Source organism: Anoplopoma fimbria, chromosome 13 (genome assembly GCF_027596085.1).
Source record: "Anoplopoma fimbria isolate UVic2021 breed Golden Eagle Sablefish chromosome 13, Afim_UVic_2022, whole genome shotgun sequence".
NCBI classification, from domain to species: Eukaryota; Metazoa; Chordata; class Actinopteri; order Perciformes; family Anoplopomatidae; genus Anoplopoma; species Anoplopoma fimbria.
This window is the reverse complement of record NC_072461.1, coordinates 18,443,166-18,463,696: the sequence shown is the minus strand read 5'-3', so window position 1 is coordinate 18,463,696 and position 20,531 is coordinate 18,443,166. Positions and strand designations below refer to the sequence as shown.

At 39.0% G+C, this 20,531-nt stretch overlaps 6 protein-coding genes across 8 annotated transcripts; 4 read left to right on the top strand and 2 right to left on the bottom strand.

Annotated features, from left to right (window-relative positions):
* The first annotated feature begins 789 nt into the window (after nt 1-789).
* On the top strand, nt 790-2,061 carry LOC129100680 (transmembrane protein 233). The gene is made up of 3 exons (XM_054610120.1): nt 790-948; nt 1,795-1,929; nt 2,029-2,061. The coding sequence occupies exons 1-3, from the start codon at nt 790-792 to the stop codon at nt 2,059-2,061; spliced, it is 327 nt and encodes a 108-aa protein (XP_054466095.1).
* Nucleotides 2,062-4,775: 2,714 nt separating this feature from the next.
* prkab1b (protein kinase, AMP-activated, beta 1 non-catalytic subunit, b) lies at nt 4,776-9,310 on the top strand. Of its 2 annotated transcripts, none has more exons than XM_054610776.1 (8): nt 4,776-4,912; nt 5,318-5,476; nt 7,069-7,238; nt 7,330-7,429; nt 7,581-7,695; nt 7,971-8,104; nt 8,225-8,293; nt 9,177-9,310. In XM_054610776.1, the coding sequence occupies exons 2-8, from the start codon at nt 5,330-5,332 to the stop codon at nt 9,252-9,254; spliced, it is 813 nt and encodes a 270-aa protein (XP_054466751.1). In that variant the 5' UTR covers nt 4,776-4,912; nt 5,318-5,329; the 3' UTR covers nt 9,255-9,310. The 2 variants fall into 2 exon arrangements, with proteins under 2 accessions (XP_054466751.1, XP_054466750.1); XM_054610775.1 differs by having other exon boundaries at nt 4,776-5,121.
* Nucleotides 9,311-9,720: 410 nt separating this feature from the next.
* Nucleotides 9,721-11,021, bottom strand: LOC129101573 (phospholipase A2-like). The gene is made up of 4 exons (XM_054611440.1): nt 10,948-11,021; nt 10,649-10,805; nt 10,432-10,559; nt 9,721-9,986 (listed from the first exon to the last, which is right to left on the bottom strand). Exons 1-4 carry the CDS (start codon nt 10,985-10,987, stop codon nt 9,862-9,864), a joined length of 450 nt encoding a protein of 149 aa, XP_054467415.1. The 5' UTR covers nt 10,988-11,021; the 3' UTR covers nt 9,721-9,861.
* Nucleotides 11,022-12,094: 1,073 nt separating this feature from the next.
* pla2g1b (phospholipase A2, group IB (pancreas)) lies at nt 12,095-14,402 on the top strand. Its single transcript, XM_054611145.1, has 4 exons — nt 12,095-12,143; nt 12,272-12,413; nt 13,217-13,350; nt 14,141-14,402. The coding sequence occupies exons 1-4, from the start codon at nt 12,095-12,097 to the stop codon at nt 14,257-14,259; spliced, it is 444 nt and encodes a 147-aa protein (XP_054467120.1). The 3' UTR covers nt 14,260-14,402.
* A 4-nt stretch (nt 14,403-14,406) lies between these two features.
* asgrl1 (asialoglycoprotein receptor-like 1) lies at nt 14,407-16,571 on the bottom strand. Of its 2 annotated transcripts, XM_054611143.1 has the most exons (8): nt 16,507-16,571; nt 15,928-16,008; nt 15,745-15,828; nt 15,567-15,653; nt 15,423-15,473; nt 15,191-15,330; nt 14,907-15,022; nt 14,407-14,623 (listed from the first exon to the last, which is right to left on the bottom strand). In XM_054611143.1, exons 1-8 carry the CDS (start codon nt 16,553-16,555, stop codon nt 14,470-14,472), a joined length of 762 nt encoding a protein of 253 aa, XP_054467118.1. In that variant the 5' UTR covers nt 16,556-16,571; the 3' UTR covers nt 14,407-14,469. The 2 variants fall into 2 exon arrangements, with proteins under 2 accessions (XP_054467118.1, XP_054467119.1); XM_054611144.1 differs by lacking the exon at nt 16,507-16,571 and having other exon boundaries at nt 15,917-15,999.
* A 1,202-nt stretch (nt 16,572-17,773) lies between these two features.
* Nucleotides 17,774-19,311, top strand: LOC129101543 (cytochrome c oxidase subunit 6A, mitochondrial). The gene is made up of 3 exons (XM_054611396.1): nt 17,774-17,903; nt 18,752-18,894; nt 19,002-19,311. Exons 1-3 carry the CDS (start codon nt 17,798-17,800, stop codon nt 19,089-19,091), a joined length of 339 nt encoding a protein of 112 aa, XP_054467371.1. The 5' UTR covers nt 17,774-17,797; the 3' UTR covers nt 19,092-19,311.
* The last annotated feature ends 1,220 nt before the right edge of the window (nt 19,312-20,531 follow it).

Below are 20,531 nucleotides of genomic sequence, written 5' to 3'. Positions count from 1 at the left end.
AACGAGAGATTAACAGAAATGCAAATTTGGCTAAAAGATGAGAAAGTATTTCTCATTTGTAAAGCTCAAGCTATGTTTTTTTCTAACAAAGTTATGACCGTTTAGGATTTTAGGCATCATTTTTCATTAGCATTGTGCTGAATGGTCCTCTGCAGTCCGGATAATCTGAGCTTTATACAAGGTGAGAGGCTTTCACACATTTTCACGTCACATAACCAACAACAAAATAAGGAAACCTCATTTCATAACTGATGATTGTATAATTAACACTGTACAGAAGACACTGTAGAGAAGAGTTTTGCTATTTTGATATATTCTCTTAAATGACCACGCATTTTTGTAATAAACTACTATTACTGGATATAAAAAGCACTAAATGAATACAAATGTATTCAATTACTATATATTTTCTATAAAATTAGACTAGCTTTTGAAAAATTATAATTTGTACTAAATAAATATACATTTTACTAAATTTCAATACAATTGTAAGTTGCTATATATTTTCTAATTTATAAAATTCAGTAAAATGTCTCTCCATCTTAAAATGTTCCCGTCCTTTTCCTGTTTCTACATAACAAGAGCATTCACTCAGTGTGTCTTTCTTCGGTCTGCTCAGACTTTTCAGGCCTCTGATTCCCTCTCACATCTCTCTGCTGGGCTGATTTCTCTCTTTCATCATCACTGCTCCACTGCTTCCCCTCCCTCGCCTCCACCTCCATTCTCTCAGCGTCTCAGCCCTGCGCCTCGCCTCTCTCGCTTTTACTGTCTCGGGGACGGCGGCCGGTCATGACCACCAAGTCCTCATTGGACGGGAGCGCAAACTACCTGAAATGCGGGGAGGCTCAGGAGATTCCCCCTCTGAGGAACTATCTCTGTCTCACCATGATCACCTGCTTCTGTCCTGCATGGCCCATCAATATTGTGGCGCTGGTTTTCTCTGTGATGGTGAGTTATGCAATGCTGAGTGCTTCTCGACATGCTTGGTTTATGGATATTTACAGCATAACATACTTTAATTAATTTTGTTATCAGTTATCTGCAGGCAACACATAAAGAGAATTTAACATGTGTCATGTCACATGGATACGTAGATTAGAGAAAAGTGTATCAGCAGTTGATAAAAACACCAAGGATATAATTTGATGATGGTAACTACATGCCATCTCTGGATATGTAACACTTAACTGCAATGTATGTGAGTTGTCTGTCCATTGATCAAGCAGCAAACGTGATGTATTGCTACTGACAACTTCATCCACTCCTCAAAGTGCCAAACAATGTTCATAACTGTGTAATGCATTGTTCTACACAACAAATTTAGCCCATCTGTGTTTCAAAATATCTAATAAATATTAGTCATGAAGCCACAAAGTTTAAAGATGCATCAGATGGGACTCTCAACTCATTTTACATTTGTCTCAAGTCTTTGAGCTGTCTGGGAGGAGACAGTTGTGTTGAGTCATCGTGCCGACAGCAGCTGTTGCAGCTCTGTAGCTGTGAGTAACAAGATGAGGCGCAGCAAGCCACTGATTCTCATTGCTAAGGATGTTGGCATCAATACAAATATGAATTAGAGATAACGAGAAAGGCATGTGCGAGGAGAGCAATTTGGTTGCAAAGCAGAATCATTTCATCGCTAAATGTTCAGCACAGATTCCCATGAAAGACACATGCCTTGGTCAGGTGTAACATACTACCAAGGTATACATCCCTTTTGACACTGAAGGTGTTACTTCATCGCAGTACATGCCTTTTAATGAATCTTGTATTTCCCTGTCACTCACCCTATAGGCTCAAAAGAGCTATGACGAAGAGGACTATGATGGCTCCAAGCGGCTGGGTCGGAAAGCTCTCCACCTGGGGATTGTTTCTTTTGCCATTGGGCTTGTCATCATCACTGCATACACTGTTGTGCACTTTGCCACGGTATGAAGGCAGCAGATATAAGGTGCAAGAAATGAACAGTAAGTATAGAGAGGTTTCAAGTATCCTTTTCCTCCACAGCGTGTGGTGTGACCTCTTGAGGAGGAAAAGGAGGTGGAAGTGGAGAAGAGATGATGGGGAGTTCAGCTCCACAGGATCCAGAACAGCTCTGCTTGGCTTCTGTCATCAACAACTCTGGAGGTTTTGCAAGAGCTGGCATCGTCTCACTGTCCTGCTAAATACATCTTTGATTTAAGCTATTGTGCAGATGATATTGCAATAACACTTTTTGTAATTGAAAAATGAAAGGAATGATTATGCCATTATGCACAAGACCCTAACCGGCCCCTTTTTTAAAGACTTTTGTAACAAAAGGCCTTTAATGGACTGTTTTGCATTTCCATTATATCTTTACTGATGATAACCGATTACTGATTGTAATCTAACACGATGAAATATTGTTCTGCTTTAACTTTAAATGCTCTGGGCATTAAATACAAAATAAAAAGTTTTACACAAAACTAAATTTGGTCTGGTACATAAAAACCCAAACTGTAAAGGCAATTTGATTGAAAGTGATTTATTACTGACACATATTTCCTGAGATCAAATTAAAACTAGTTTCATATTCATCAATGCATCGATACAACGTAATAACATCCATTACCGGTAGAACCAATAAATAGTATGACAAAGCAACAATATGGTGAAATACTGGCCAACAGTAGTGGACCAAAATGGCCCCAGTTGACAGCCATCTTTGGCACCTGTTGCAATATAAGGAGTGTGAGAGATCGTTTACTCTTATATGTAATATTAACACTGTAACAAGGCTAAAAATAAGAGCATATAATCTTCAGGCTGTGGAGGGATTCAGCACACTAATTACAGAGAAAATGAATTAATTACCAACACATCAAGGTGGGGGGTTTTGTTTGTCCCTTGATTCTGGAAACTCCTGCACTTAAAGTGTCAGATCCCTCTTTTTCTCTGTTGTTGTTGTTGTGATCAGCACCTGAAATCTGTTGGCAGTCTGAATGGGACGCTCCATGTTCATAAATGTATGGTACCAGAACACTTTCACCCAAAGATTGATGATGTGGTTGTACTGTTGGACTGCAGCCATGTGTCTTGGACATCAGCTGATGATCCCCACCTGCTAGTGAGCTGGAGGAGACGAGAGGGAAAGCTGCTGGATGGGTGTGGTAAAGCCCCAAAAAAATGTAGTGAGGATGAACTGAAAATGTCAGGCAGAGGAGCCTAACCTGCCAAATCATCAACATCCACTAGATTCACTTTTTAGCGTTTTGAAGGCAGGGGTAGAGAGAATCTGAGAAGACTGTTAAAGCCTGCTTTGCTGAAATGGCTGCTTGGAGTTGTGGCCTTAAGGTCACAGGGGCAACTCAAGAACTTGTTGATGGACACCAGCTGAAGAAGGGGGTCTTCTTAGTTAAGGGAGGCCTCTGTGACTCCCTCTACCAAACCAAACCCACAAGACAACCAGAGCATGGGAGAAAGGGTCTTGTTCTGTGCAGGGTGGGGCAACCGCTGACCTTCCCTGAGGACAGAGATTTAGAGTTAAGCTGCATCCCATTTTCCTTGGAAATCAAAAGTCTGAGCTGGGAATGAATTTACACCAAAGCTGACTGTGTTCCAGTACAAGTCGGAAAACTTAATGGGGTTTGCCATTGTTAGCCTTGGTTAGCAATACCACTTGATAACAATGCAGTACGCTGATATTTTGCAAATACAAACAAACTAGTAAATGGTCTTTAAATAGAAGCACTGCATGTATCTCACAGAAATATGAGTTACATAATTGCTAATACACATTATGTAACTTCAATGAACAGCTGCAACAAGCTGATACAGAGCAGACTGGATTCTGTCAGACAGTGTGAAACTAAATTATACATTTCTGTTAATCAGGTTGTTTTTCTGTCTAATGAATAATCAGTGACTGAAACAGAGACTACAGGTAATGTAGCTCTCCCCAACCCTGAGAGGACGAAAAAAACTGACCTAGTGTTAGTAATAACACTGTAATACTGCTGACTGTTTTTATTATGAGTCTAGCTTTAGACATGTGAATCACATGAAACAGGATAGCCGTGAGAACGCCTCAGATAAATAAGTGTGAAATGGCTCAAGGACAATCCCCTGCTGAGCAGCAGAAAAAGTAAAAGGCTCTACTTGCTGCTTTACAGGCCTCTCACTGACCTATGCGCCAAATTATGTAAATGTTGACCATAATCATTTAAAATATACATTTTAATACACCTCAAACACATCTTTGTGTGGCCAAGAAGGGCAAGAATGTCATTCTGGCTGTGACGCAGCCAAAAAGTAAAACTACATATTTGAATCATTTTTAGAGGCCTGCAGATGTCATGTTTTCCAATAATGCACAAATGAAAATCTAAAGAATAAAACTTTTTTCTGTGGGACCCTTTGCGGGGCCACTACCCACAGGTTGGGAACCACTCATTTACTCCTACTCCCCTTTTGATATTTTCAAGGACATTCATTATATGAATCTTTTGTATTTAATTTTCTTCTATTTGATTTCTTCATAAATAAACAAGTATTGTTCTAGTCTAAGGAACTTGCAGGAACAGTAAATGCAACGTGGCCCATTTGTTGCAAAAAAAACTTTTCAGTTATTTTATGAAAAATAAATTGTATTAAAACTCGTATATATATCTATATTTTAAATCATGTAACTTACTAGTAAACCATCTGCTAACGTTACCACATAATAGTTGGCAACAATCGGGTTAAACATCTACTCCCAGAGCTCTAGGACAGGAGGCGGAAGAGGTGTGTTTCCTTTAGTACACACACACACACACACACACACACACACACACACACACCGAGGTTTCCACTAAATGACGAAAACGCACAAAGTACAGCTGACCTCAGGGGGGTTAGAAGAAGAACTATTGGTAGTTTAAAGGAAACAGAAGGATCATAAACCAAACGGGTGAGTGTGTCTGTGGTCGGGCTGCAGGACGCTGAACTCTGCTCCGCCTCATGCTTTTGTTTTCAGTCCGAGAGGAAAACTTCTGCCGTTCAGAGACGGAAACAACAACAATAAGAGCGACGTTTTCAAATCCCAAAAAACCCTACAATCAGCTGTCCACCAGAGGAGAGACCTCCGCATCCAACCAAACCTCATCTGGGAACACTTAGGTGGGTATTTTCATTATTATCACAAAGTGAAACCTATTAATAACAATCAGCAGCGAAATATACTGCTGGTTAACTTTTTCTTTCTTCAGAGGATCATTTGACTTGGGGCTCCTGGTGTGGGATCTACCCTGTGTGACCCAGGACACACACAGATGCTGACCTGATGTTGATGTGTGTGTGTGTGTGTGTCTTGCAGTGTTTGACCAGGATGGGGAACAGCAGCAGCGACAGGTCCAGTGGGGGTCAGGGGGAGAGGTCATACAGAGATGGACACCAAGGAGGGAAAGAGGCAAGTCCAAACATCCTGATTGACAGCTCGGAGGACGGAGACCTTTACCAGAGAGAAGACGCAAAGGTATGACACAGAGATGGGGTTGTTGGACCCAAGTGGCAGCTAAGTTGCCCACACAGTGACTTGAGAGAGCTGTGACTTGCAGAACATGACTTGTGAGCATCTCTGGGTTTGAGACACTTTGATGTGTTGATTATAAACATTATAATCATTAGTTGGAGTGTTATTGTACTATACAGTTGTACCATGTTATTGGAAAATAGGCTACAGTTATTATTGCATGTCTAATAATGTTAGCAATCATTTCCTGTGTCCCTGTGTGACATTAGTCTATATCCATTTTTTTAGGGGCAAAATACAGTTAGTTACTTTAGAGGAAAGTATTCATGGTGTGATATTTTTTCATATGTCATTGCAATAGCCTGTTTAAAGTGTGCATTTACCAAACAACTAATCAGTGCGGTACTGTATGCTAATAGTTAAAGGAGTGATGATGCTGATGCAGTACACGCTTTGAATTCCTTAGATATAGCTATGCAGTGTGCTAAGTAGACAATAATTTGCTCATTACAACCAGGAGTGGCTTGAGACTAGACTTGGACATGCAATACAGGACTTGTTAGCATCTCTGGTTTTGAAGCGAGTTAGCTTTGCAATTACTTATGAATCTTATATTTTGGATTATCCAATTGCATTGCATGAATTGCATCGTAAATCCTTTACGTTGATTATTAAATGGTAATAAAGTAAAGAACAACTTTTGGAGAGATGCACCCCAAAAAAAGGATTTTGAAATTTTCTGAAATGTTGCTGGTGCATTCAGGTGCTGGTAAGAAGCTCATCTGAAATATGAAAGCCAGCTGCTAGATGGCGGTGTATTAGAGTATGGTAAATCTGTAGGACAAATGATAGCAAACATGGGTCTTATAAAGAGGATAATGTGATGTTAGTTCCCTGCAATAAAACATATTGCTGCTCACGACCAACTTTAAAGGTCAGTTTCTCGAAAGCATTAAAATGAAATGTTATAAAATAGTCCCATCTTTGTGCAGTGCACAATTTTATTTTAACTAAAGTAAAGGCGGTAAAACCATTTTGAGCAAGTCTCTGCATCATCTTTACACTGGCTTTAGTAAAACAGTTAGCAATAATGAGTTATAGCAAATAGAATAAAAACATTGAAATATTAATAAATTAAATATCACTCATTGTGCTGTGAACACACCAGTTATCATACAAATACAATTTTTATTATTTTATACAATTTTAAGACATAATTTAAAAGAAAGTTAAATGCAATAAATTATTGCAAAAGGACTGCATATATACCGGATTTGGAAAATATCTGTCATAGATGTAGATGTTATCTATCACTTTGAATTGAATTGACAGGAAACATATTTATCTTAAAAGAACTTACCTAAAACTCCAGACAGAAACCAAATATTAAAACGTCCCAGCAGTTTATGTGTTATGTCTGTTCTTATTAGCTCTAACGAGAAGGACGCAGAAGACAAAAATCAAAGAGTTTGCAGAAAAACAAACTTTTTTTAAAGCAATTTTTCCAAAGCATACAGACATTCAAACCAGTCGACTCCGTCTTCAGCTTTCTCTCAGCCGGCCGTTCAGTCAGTCATTAATATAATGCTCTCCAGGCTCCTCAGGAAATACAGGAATTTCTGGCCTGGCAGCAGGACCTGGAGAGTGACAACAAAAGTCCAACGCTGGCCAGACCCACTATGTTCAGGTGGCCGGGGGCCGCCAAGGAAGTCTTTGTGTCCGGCTCCTTTAACAACTGGGCCACCAAGATCCCTCTCAACAAAAGGTAGATTGACTCATGCAGAATGCTTCACCAGATCTGTACATCCTGTGTCTGTGTGTACTGATGGAGATGTAACACGCGATTGTCTTTTAAGCCCCAGTCTGAAAAACTTTGTGGCGATTGTGGACCTGCCGGAGGGAGAGCACCAGTACAAGTTCTGTGTCGACGGTCAGTGGACCTTGGATCCTACTGGGGTGAGTGAAAGCTTTAGCTGTGGAGATCATCCACCTTTTATTATAATATATACTGATTTTATATCACCAATGTACTAGTCATTTTCCATGTTTGTAGAATTGCCTACTCAACACTCACCAGTGTCAAATTTCTGTTTACACTCTCTCCCAGGCCGTGATGACGTCTAAAACTGGCACAGTTAATAATGTCATCCAGGTGAAGGGAACTGACTTTGAAGTCTTTGACGCCCTCAGGATCGACTCTGAGGATTCTGCAGACCTCTCAGGTATTTTCAGATTCCCCAGATATTAATGACGGGGGTTTTAATCAGCTTTAAATATTAGAATGCAAGCCATATTAAAACAAATGACATGTGGGAAGCTTAATCTGGTGCAGTAAAGCCAATGATTATAGTAAAGTTAACTATAATTTTTTTTTGAACAATTACTTTTTCATAGTAGATTGTATTTGTCAATGACATTTGCTAATGCATGAACCTTGAGGAATACTTTATACCTCATTCTTTTGATTTACAATACTTTATACTTCATTCTTCCCCAGACTTGTCCAGTTCTCCTCCCGGCCCCTACCTACAGGATGCATATGTGATCAAGACAGAGGACAAGATCAAGCATCCTCCATACTTACCTCCACACCTGCTGCAAGTGCTGCTCAACAAGGACACGGGTATTTCTGTAAGTACAGGCTTTGAATGCTTGAATACATGCTCATCTCAACGGTGCTCAAAACTTTTGAAACTTGTTATGACAGCATGCAATTTAGTCAAATTCATCCTCTCTCTAAATCCTCATCAGTGTGACCCAACGCTGCTTCCAGAGCCCAACCATGTGATGCTCAATCACCTGTACGCCCTCTCCATCAAGGTAACAGATCCTCCTGTAGCATATATGCTTTTTTATGCATTATGTTTTCAGGTTTAACTGGTCCATACTCGTCAATGTAGTACCTCAGGATTGCCTGTGTGGGAATTTCTTCCTCCCCTTGCATTTAAGGTTGAACTGATTCGAATTTGGTGGTCAAAGGCTACTGTGACCTTACAAAAGATTTTTGGGGGGCCGTAACTCAAGAATACATATGCTATTAATGACAATTTCACACAAATGTCTAATAGGATAAAATGGTGAAGTGATGAAATGTTGGGAAGACATGGATTTAAACTGCAACATGGCGTGTTGTTGAAGGCATACAACCGCAAGGCAGTAATTGTAGTTTATGGTTGTCACTCGCAGTGAAATCAGGCGGAAATTATGGATCAACTTCCTCTGTCTGAGAGACAAAATATCTTCAACAACACCAATTGGGTTTTGATCAAACTGATGGGAAATGAAATGCATAAAATGTTGGTCAACAAATTGAGTTTTAATAACTTGGTTCGGGAACAACGACCACGCCCTGAACATACCTCATTTCCTCTGCACAAAGTATTTAAGCATGACTGATCCATTCACTTCCCCTTTGACTCCATTTCCCTTCCCTAATCCATCCCTCTGGCTCATATCTTGCAATAAATCATTTATTAACCTATACTGTTATTAGCGTGGTCTTTGTTAGTGAAATATCTATTTTTCTGTAGTTTGAAAGGACATAAATCATCTTTATCTTGAATCTAAAACTAATAATGTAATGCCCTTCCCTTATTTTCTGTTAGAGCTAAATATTTTTAGGTGTTTCATTTCTGCTTGAACAGTGTACAATTCAGCTTTAAACCCAATTTTTTATCAAAATACTCTTGTTGTTGTTTTTCAGGATGGAGTGATGGTCCTCAGTGCAACGCACCGATACAAAAAGAAATATGTAACCACACTTCTCTACAAGCCGATATAATCCACAGTGCCTCTTATTTTAAAATTCATATAATACATCTGTTGTTGTACACAGCTGCTGCTCGCATTGTTATTTTAAAACTGCAACTTATTATCTTCCTGATATCAATTCAAAACATTTGAGACATCTGTTTTTACCATCCTGTAATCTCGTTATCTAATAAAAATGTTTTAAAGTTAAACTTGCTGCACAATGTATGTCAATTCATGATCCAATCATAAGTACAACCTAAAGCTTTCTTTCTTATAACCCATGATGCGTAAGTGGAAACCTGCCTGAACTTTACAAAGCCAAAGCCTCTGGTGTTGCTTTTACATATTTAAGTGAGCTGGAATTGTGGCTGGAAAGATATAAGGGTTCGATAAACACTGCTGCAAACTGTACCCAAGCTCTCCATACGTGAGCAAACAGACACAAGGACATGCAGAGGCTGAAATTCAACTGAAAGGACTCACACTGAGAAGTTCACTTGCCTACTTTATTCCAAACTAATGCTATTGAACAAAATCAAACTCCTTTTACATTTAAGAAATGAAAATTAGAAAAGAAAAAGGTTTGAAATCCAACCTTTTTCTTTTGTGTTTGTGTTTGTGATGGGTTGTATAACTCAGTCGACACAGCGGACTTTGGGATTCAGGTTTTTGTTTTCGGCGTTGTATGCAGACTGAGCAAAGCAGTAAGCCGCCACCCGATCACACTCACACGCGGCAGCCTGGCACTTGTTGTTGGTAGCTGCGGAGACAGAGTTAAGTCAGGAAATTGACAGATATCTGCTCAAAAATAACGTAACATGAAGCTCCCTCTCACATTATCAGTAAGTACCAGTGTGCAAGTGCTCAGCAGTCCTAGCGGAGCATTTGTTTGTAGTTGGGTACTCCCAACTAGGAATCAAACCTCATTCCCCGGCTGTATAATATCTATATATAGCTGTTTAAATACAGTTGTATGCACAGTACCTACACACAGGGCCACAGATGCAGCCTTGTTTAATCTTCTATGTTTGCTGTACTTTCTAACCAGCCAACAAAATCCACACATCTGGATTTTAAAAATCAAGTCATTTTTTCTAATTCTCAACAGTGTCCTTGCAGAACTTCACCAAAAATTCACTGAAAATATGTCAAATTTGATGCTTGAATTAGTTGGACAAGCCAGTATAGTGGGGTCACAGTCTTACCTGAGCAGGTCACTTGTTGATTTGAACAGGTGAAATCATAGACAAGAACATAGGGAAGGTCAGCAATAGCCGTGCATCCAGGAGCCTTTCTGCTTGCTTCATAGCATTTATCATGAACTTTACAGCACCTAAGAATACAGGAGCAGGAGACTCCAAGTTACTTTAATTATTAATATGATGAAACTAAATTGTTTCATCATATTGATTGATTCCTTACATGTCCAATTCATCCACAGGTCTTCCCGTTCCTCCAAAGCCGCACCAGCAGCCGTAATCGCTGTACTTCAAAGGGCTAATGTCAGGCTGAGGGCATTTGATCATATTCCCAAACTGCCATAAGGCCCTGGGCACCAGCCCACCACTGGCCGCACAAGCTGGTTAATGAATGCGAGGCAGACAAATAGGAACACATGATGGATAAATCAGAAAAGGCATGTACTTTTTCACAAACAGCACATGTTTACAATCAGTGTTATTTTCATGAGTTATACATATTGACAGCTTGTTCAATCTTACCAGTGAGAAGCAGCAGCAGCAAAGGAGCTGTCAGATTCATGGCTAGAGTCAGAAGAACATGAATTTGAACGGGTTCTTATATGACAGGAGGTGAGAGAAAACTGGAGATAAGAGGGAGACAAGAGGGTGGGAGCTTTAAATGAGGAGGTACTGGTTCCAAAGTTTCTGCCTTTACCTCAGCGTGTATTTAACAGATATGACAATAAAATATATAATCAGTCTGTAAGTCAATTTAATGTTTTCTTCATTGAACTGATTCTATCTTCAGCCTCACCTTAAGTGAACCTTGGACAGCATTTTACAACTTTCACTAGTGCCTTGATACTGAATGTCAATGTACATCAGCTATACAATCATAAATGAAGCCTGGTTGATAAATGGACAATATACAGATAATGATTTTCCAAATCTTGTTCAAGTTTGGGCTTGAGTGAATCTAATAGTTGATCAGCTTTCTTAGTTTGATGCAAAATCTTATAACAAAAACTGTGGGAATGATTAATAATAACAATTGCAGTAGTATTATTGACAACAAAATAATAATAATTAATTGTATAATCCTGCTGGTAGCTTACCATTCAGGTCAATACATTAAGATATCCACAGGAAATACAAAGACAAGGACTCATTCAATTTCCCCTCAGAGGTTAGGCAGTACATTTTTTTTATAATTTCCTTTTGATTTTTTCACATATATTTTTCAAACATTCTAATCAAATATTCCCTGATCTATTTAGTCTTTTCTCTCTGTTTAATCTGTCCTCACTCAGGTTTGCTTTTTACTTCTTTAAACAGAAGCTGCATTTCAAATAAGTTTCAAACACACAGCTGTGTAAATAGCTGGCACTTATCAGAGTTCCCAAGACTTTCCACTACACATGACTCAAGCTGGGTGACCTTAGGAAAGGAAACAGTATTTACAAGAAACATGACACAAACTAAAGTAATAATTAACCAAAAGTCTGAGTAAAAAGCATTGGTGTGTGTCTGTTCGTGTACATGTATTACACATGTGTAAACATACATGTTGCATAATGTATAGAGTAAAAGATATGGTGACTCTTGGCCATTGGCCAAAAAGGAGCCCCTCTCAAGTTCAGGAGTCAATATAAGGCTTTAGCTTTACGTCAACATCTACACCTGCAAGATGCATCTGATTCAATCCATGCTCATCCTGTCGCTCAGCCTCCCAGCCCGTGAGTACTCAGAAGTAGAAAACCTCCCAGTAGAACTTTGATCAGCATCAGGGTTATGTTGATGTCATGGCGGTTTTTGAGTTTTGGTACTCTAGCTTTGTCTGAGATGTCTCCACTGTGTCCCATAGTGCTGTGTAACCGAGCTGTGTGGCAGTTCAGGTCGATGATCATCTGCGCTGCACCTGGCAGCTGGCCGTTAATAGACTACACTGACTATGGCTGCTACTGTGGGCTGGGAGGCTCCGGTACACCTGTAGATGACCTTGACAGGTAATGCTGCTGATGGTGTATGTGCTGATCTGTTTCCTGCTCTGGAAGACCCATAAATTAAAGCTCAATCCAATTCCAAAAGGTCAAATCACAATAAGAAAAATAAATCCAATTTTTCTGACTCTAAGGTGCCGTTGCATGCAACAGTTTTAGTTTTGTGTACAAAGGTTGTCAAATATCGTCCTCTGAGACTCCTACAGTTACTCCAAGACAACAGAGGTAAATTGAAGAATTTTGTTTGTGCTGCTCAAAGCACTGAAACGCCTTGTAAAGTTTTCATGTGGAGGGTTTCTTCAGCAGAAAATAGTTCTGGTACCGCTATGTTTTTATTAACTGACCCTTAGAGCTGAAAACATAAATCAATTAGTCAACCAACAAAAAATAATTTACTTGTTTCAGCTTCTTGAATGTGAATATATCTGTCTCATTTTTACAATATGCTGTCTTCTTCTCTTCATCTGCATATATATCTATGTTCTGTTTGAACAAATGTTAAACTTGACATGTGTGTTACTTCAGATGCTAAAGATGATGTGATGACGTCCCATCCAAGCAAATTTGTACAAATAAAAACGTAATCCTCTGTGATAGTAAAGTGAATATCTTTGGGTTTTGGAGTGTTGTTTGGACAAAACAAGAAGATGTCTCCTTGTGATGGACATTTTTCAGTATTCTTTGACATTTTATGGATCTCCATAAAAGTTAAGAAACTATGAAATAGAACATCAGCAGCAGGTGATCCGCTTCATCATGATGTTTGGAAGGTGGTGTAATGAGCTCTTTATGCTTTCTGTATGTTTCAGATGCTGTCAGGTCCACGACCAGTGCTACAGTGATGCCAAGCAACACCACGATTGCTGGCCCATCTTTGACAATCCCTACACTGAACTATACAGCTACAGGTGTGACAAGGCCAGCAAGACCGTCATCTGCCTGGGTGAGTGTTCAACAACACCTCCAAACACAAGCAAATCTTAAATATGAGTTGTCAGTAGAGGCATAACAATAATTTACAGAATTTTTAAAAGTGGATAATGGATTAAAAAAAACGGTGTGTTGTATGGTCCCATGTGAAAATGAGCCTCCCGACTCACTTCCACTTCGGGACGTAGCGGTTTAGGACGCAATGAAGGTCTTTGAGTAGGCCGCAAAAAATTCAGCCAGCAGCATAAATTAGTTGAAAAAACTGTGATTTATTTTCCATGCTTGAAAAGTGAAATGGCCACGACAAACAAAATACTTTGATAAACAAAACAAACAAACAAAGTTCCATTAATCTGAACAGGTACCAGCCTCACAGCAAGCTGTCTCTCTATGCCTCCACACCCCCTTGAAAGCAGAAAATACCGGGCTTAAATAAAGCCAACCAATTACACAAAATGGTAGATACCAACTGCCATGGGGGTTCACTGACCCAAGTACCACAATACATTTATATTTTATAACGAACTCATAATCAACCAGACACTTCATTGCATATCTTAACAGTTTGCATCTTGATCCTAAAGTTCACTGTTGCACAAATGCAACATAGCATGATAATTAAACATAGAAAAATAACGTCCCCCCCCCCTTTACAACCAGTCAAGTTCCTGCATCCCAATCAGGCAATGATTAAATTCCAGGTGCTCATGTTCGTGAAAAGGAGGGCTACCTTTTCACATCCCTGTTTTTTCTTCTTCTCACCCCTCCCTTGACTGCTGCTCTCTTCTGTCTTTGTTGTTTAGATGTCAACGATCCCTGTGAGCAGTTCATCTGTGAGTGTGACAAGACAGCAGCCATGTGCTTTGCCAAGGCAGATTATAATGAAGAAAATAACCACTTCCCCAACAGTCGCTGCCAGTAAGCCAAAGGACTCAGGGAGAAAACACTTTGTAGAGTGTGTCATAGTAACTGTTTTATTGTCCAACAAAGACCTCACACTTGTACTGTATATGCAACTTTTATCCATTTTGTGACTCCCAAAATTAATAAATTTATATCGAAAACACAATTATTTGATATCAAGCCTGTCACGTTGGTGATGGTTCAGAAGCTCAGAATGGTTCTCTGTCTCTCACAGCCTTGTCTCACAGATGTACTGATACGGCAGATTGCAGTCTGCATCGTTCCACATCTTGCGTTTGCGTCTCTCAGAAGCATGAATCTGCCCGCAGTCCTCTACGTTCCCTCTATAGTCCCAGTTGTCAGGCTGACCATTGTCCCAGAAACTAAAAAAAAAAAAATTGGAAGGAGGATAAATAATTAATAAGCCACTTTAGTTTAACATATCAAAACAATTCCAAATCCATTGGCTCATGTACACTTTGACCAATCAGAGCGAGGCTCCGATTCTCCATTCTTATTGGCTGTGGGACTGTCCGGTCACCTTGGCCACGTTGGTGCGTCCCTGCGTGTTTCGTCCTCCTATCAATGTAACTGAATTCACATGCATAACTGACGTTTTAGCGGAATCCGATCGCCCACCCTCCATTCTTATTGGCGCTCTCTTACGTTGGGGTTGAATTGTATACAGTTCCATCCACCCAGCTCCAGTGTCCCTCGTGTTCTCGCTCCACTAGTCCAATCCAGTAGTTATATCTGATTTCAACTATTTTTGAAATGTAGTCCTAGAAATAATAAAAAAAAATAGCAACAGGTTATTTGAGGCCTTTGTTCATTCTGAGTGAGGACATGCTGTGATTGTGTGCTCCTTATCAGAGTCCTATGTTCAGTAGCAGAAAGGTGACTCCACTTATGGATATATGCAACCAAACTGGTGTAAACTTGAACCTCACCAGCTCCTCAACATTATTCAGGACCACTAGGTGTCCTCCGTGTTTTCGGCACTGCTCCTCTGCTTTGCTCCAGGTCACGGGCGTGGTGGAAAGCAGGTAGCAGCGGGTCTGGAAAGACACCCAACCATCCCTACATGTTCCTGGTTTGGTGAGGATTAAGACAAGTCAAGAGAACCTGATTGGGGGGGAAAAAAAATCTGATTTGATTGATATTGAAGGATTCAGTGTTTACCTCTAACTGGAGCAAGTCTCTGTAGGGGGACCTCCTGCACAGTTGTTGCACCTTTTAGTTTGGAAGCAATAAAATAAAACAAAAGCTCTAACGAGGGCATCGATTAAGCATCATCATATCCACACCTGAAAACCAATTCCTGACCTGAACTGGATAAAGAAGTTGTTCCTCCATTGCTGATTCTCTCAAGGTTGAGTTTGACATCAGTGATTTCCTTGTTTAACTTGGAGACTTTAAGATTACAGAAAAATGTTATATGATAAGACAAAGAATGTGAATAAGTTACATGAAAACTGTATTAAAACTGAGTTTAAAGTCGTACATTTTATCCCAGTGACCATCAGCAGAATCAACAGCAGCAGCACCAGGACTCCATAGAGGACACAAACCATGAAGCTCTTCATACCTGAAAAAAAACAGGTAGAAAACAATACATTTTGTTTTATAGTTTAAGGTGACATTTGACATTATTGGATCAAAATTAAAGGACATACACATGTTTTACCGGTTTTTAAAGTCGTTTTGTGCTCTCCACGGACAGAGCTGTTATCAATCGGCCCAAACTGGTGATACTGAGACTCCATTACTGAAAACAAGCAGATTATTTTGGAAAAGACACTTTTTAGTCTTTTAAATGCAGTTAGTAAAACAATTTAATGTCCAACTATGTTGCTGTTATTTGTAATTTATAAGAGAAAACCTTATATTTGATAATAAAGTATTCAGTCCACAGTCTTGGCAAAAAAGAGGTCAACTAAATCTTCCTTGTTTGTTTTCAAGCCTAATATGTTAACTATTAACGGCTCAATAAATAAAATGGAATTCTGCCGTTATATACTGTCTGATACACAAACAAGTTCAAATACATACAGATAATTTTACTAAATGCTTTGCTGAATTTAAATTATGAAAAATTGTCTTTATTGATATCCCGACTATTCAGTGTATAATTGGTAGTGTTATATGTAAATGCACAACACAGTGATTAATGCACATTTTGACACAGTTATTTGTTGAAAAGAATGACTGCAGAGTAATTTCAAGAACAAACAAACAAACAACAGAGTGAACATTTATTCCTTACCTTCATCAACCAGAAAATCTGTGAATGTCTCTGGTTGGACTCTGATCATGAGATCACACAAAGACCTCCCCTTTAAAGAGAAACACTATAAACACATGATCTTTAATGTGTCTGAAATCATTCAGTTATAATTTATTATTATCTACTGTTACATAATAAAACACAGGAAATAAAAGTTTGTTCCGTTCCATGTGATGTGTGAGATGTTTTCCCTGATGTGAAAGCAATTAAGAGAATTTAGGGGATATGACAATTGTGACATAAACATATACAAATTAATCTTCCTCTCATTGTAAATTTGAGTTTCCACTATGTATGCCTGTGAGTGAAAACCCGCTCCCTCATACCTTGGAGCCTGTTTTACTTGTGACTTTATGCAAAGCAATATTTTTTTGCAATCTTTTATCTATGAGGTGACTGCCTTTTATTCAAAGAGTGATTTTCCCTTCACAAACTGTTTTATTTGGAGTGTTTTAAGGGGCCTTGGAAGTGTACAATATGTTAGAAGAAAGAAAGCAAAAATGTGAAAAATATCCCAAAAATCAACATAATTTAACACACTATCTGCTGTATCAGGACATAAAGACACTTTGACCACCACCAAACGTCATTACCTCAAGTGCAATTTTTAGCATTTAATATTCATGCAACTATTTTCTAAATAAATTACAATTTAAACCTCACTTATATTAGAATTCTGTAAAATGCACATGAACCTTTAAAGCCAAATGTTTACACTGCACTGTTTGCACACATTTTACATTTTAAATACTCACCTGCTGTACATAGTAAAGTTTTCATTCCTTTTGTGTATTTTTACAAGATAAAATAAGATAAAATAAGATAATCCTTTATTAGTCCCGCAGCGGGGAAATTTACAGGATTACAGCAGCAGAGTATAGTGCAAAACAAGAGACATAGTAAAAGATAACAAGATAAAATAAAATGAAATAAAAAACAAGTATTATAAATAAGCAATAAAAAACAGTAAAGAATATCCACAATAACTGAATATTATATGTAAAGACAGAAAAACTATTATAGCTTGTTAGGTTTGTTGTTATTGTGTTTGCTGGCTGGCTGAGCGCTACCAAACGGAATTTCGTTGTATCACTACAATAAAAACCTCTTTATCTTTATCTTTAGAATGACATAAAGCTTGAACTGAGTTTTTCTGCAGCGTGTAGTTCACAGTCTCACCGCTTGGTGTCCTCGTAGCGCTGTCTGAATACCACGTGACACTTCCACTCAAACGACTTCCTTCCGGTCTCCGAGCCTCTCAGAAACCAAAATGGCGGCTCTCGGACGCGTCTCTCAAGTGTTATTGCGGTCTTATTTGACCCAGACCCGGCGTCAGCTTTCGGCTGCTGTCGCTGGCGGACACGGCGAGCAATCAGGTACTTATAGAGAATCACTTTAAGATACCGATTGTGTTTAATGTCATTTATATTTACTGCAACTTGTGATGTTTGGACAGTGACCTTGCTGAGCTGACGTTAGCTGTGTTAGCATTAGCAGCAGCTTCTGATCCTTGAGCCCACAGCAAGCTGCTCCACATATTGACTTTATAACCTGCACACTCATGAACACATCCACGTGATTCATGCAGTCTAAATGTAGTTTAAATTTACTAAATTGTGCTATTTATATGGCTTGGAAGGGGAGCAGTGTCTCTAACAATGTGACCTGCAAACTAAGGAGTAACAACGGTGTCCCATCAGGTCAATTCTCGAAATTATCGCAATTGTTTTATTCTCTCTAAAATATAAAATGCTATAAATATTACTCAGCAAAAGGATCAAATTATTAAAACCCAGCTAGTGAGATGTTAATATATACATTTTAAAGGCAGAAAGGTCGGTAGTTGAATGTCACCTTAGTTAACAGGATCCCAAGGTTGTATTATAAGTGGTATAATGCCCCTGAAATACATGATCAGCAAACTGCACATTTATTTAATCAAAAGTAATAAGTAAGTCATAACTTTTACTATAAATTCCCTTATTTAAATGTTACTTTTGCTGGAACTGATGAAGAACATTTTGCGCACAATCTGGGTCATAGTACGAGGTCTCTGACTAACATTTATGTTGTCAAACATTTAACAATGTCAGAATTGGTGGGTGCAGTTCACTTTCTTATGTCCTAAGAGCTTGTATTTTGTCTAAAGAGACAATGTTTGTGTGATTAGATTTCAGATTGGGTTTTTTTACTCAAACTAATCATTATTGTCCGTCTCTTCCAGCCAAGACATGGAAGATCCTCTCTTTTGTGGTCGCCCTGCCTGGTGTTGCGGTGTGCATGTTGAACATGTACCTTAAAGAGCAGCAGCATACCCATGAACAGCCAGAGTTTATCCCTTACTCCCACCTTCGCATTCGCAGCAAGGTCTGACTTCATGCAACATCAATTATTCACATTCAAAAATGCCACAATTGTCTAGATTTCTATTGGATTATGTGTTACCTTACTTATTTTTTTTCTTTTCTTTACAGCGTTTTCCTTGGGGAGATGGTAACAAATCCCTTTTCCACAATCCACATTTGAATGCTCTTCCTAACGGCTATGAGGGCCACGATGACTAAAAACCTTCCTCCAGACCTCATAACGGCACGGGGACCAGTCCTCCCTCACAATTGTTACCGGACCACACCCTATTTACAGTTTACTCTTCTTTTTTGTTGTGTTTACCTCTGTGCTCCAAACATGGGGCACCCGAACCAACAGTTCCATTACTCTGGACCATTAAGCAAAATGTTAGACTGATCCTGAATTAACATAAATAAAGTAACTATTATTACCTCACTTCATGTTTTTTGTATGTTTTTTCACCTCCATTTATGTATTCAAGCACAGAAAACATGTTTAGAGGTCACAGCAGTAACCACATAGGTGTAAATATTAAATTAAGGATGGTTCAATTTGATTCAACTACTACAGTTTCAGGGTCCTGATTGTGCATGCTTACTCACAGGCACACTGCCATGGCTTACTGAGACAAATAAAACAATTAGGCCATAGTTAATATTATTTGTAACATCTGCAGCTTTCCAATCTCACTTTCTATTTAATGGTGTAATATACAGGATTAAGAGCATTAATATAGCAGAAAGCTAGTTAAAGATCTAGTGGAGTAATGTCTACCTGAGCAGTAAATTAAGTTACTCCTCTGTGTGTGTTGTTATCCAAACTTGTCCTTGCTTTGGTGACATAGCCGGCCGGCTGTGCACACTTTTAGTGCATGTTTTGTTGATGTCAGGGTGCCCTACTGGCTGGCGGTTACAACTGATAACCCTGTTGTCGTGAAACACTGTTAACTATGTCAAAACTTTAGTGTAGCTAGTTAGCCCTGCGAGCTGTGGGCTCAATCATTATGTTGAGAGGGTCACCTTTACTGTCTTAACTATTTATAGCCCCTGCTGACACTTGGCTTCTTCATGAGTAAAGGCGTGTACGTGACGTCTCCCTCTCTCACACCTTTGAATGTTGGAAAAATTACACCTAATTATTTTTTCAAAATGTAAACGGCATACAGTGAAGCAGAAACAGAATTACCACCCTCTGAATTAATGAGCTTTTTCCACATTTCCGTGTTGAATGTTTTTACATAACTGCAAAAACTGATTCCAGCTTGTCTATAAATGTTAAATTCTGAACAAAAAGTCTGAGGCTGAATGTTAAATTGAAAATGAAGAGAATTCTATTGAGGCACATAATCTTCAAACACAGTGGAGGTACATTTGTGAAATGTGCACAGATCTGGATATCATATCCTTCCCCTGTGTTTAGCTGATCATCATACATTACAACAACTAAGAGCACCACAGTTAAAGCCTTAAAGGCCCTTTTCCCAGCAGACAGTTTGACTTGTAATTTCTTTATTCACATAATTACATTAGTGATTGCATTTACACTAAATGTCCCATGTGGAACAAAGGTAAATATCTAGTAGGGTGATGTTGACCTGTTTCACGTGACTCGCTCTTTGTTACAAACTCCACCTCTTTCACGTGAACGCGCCTTAA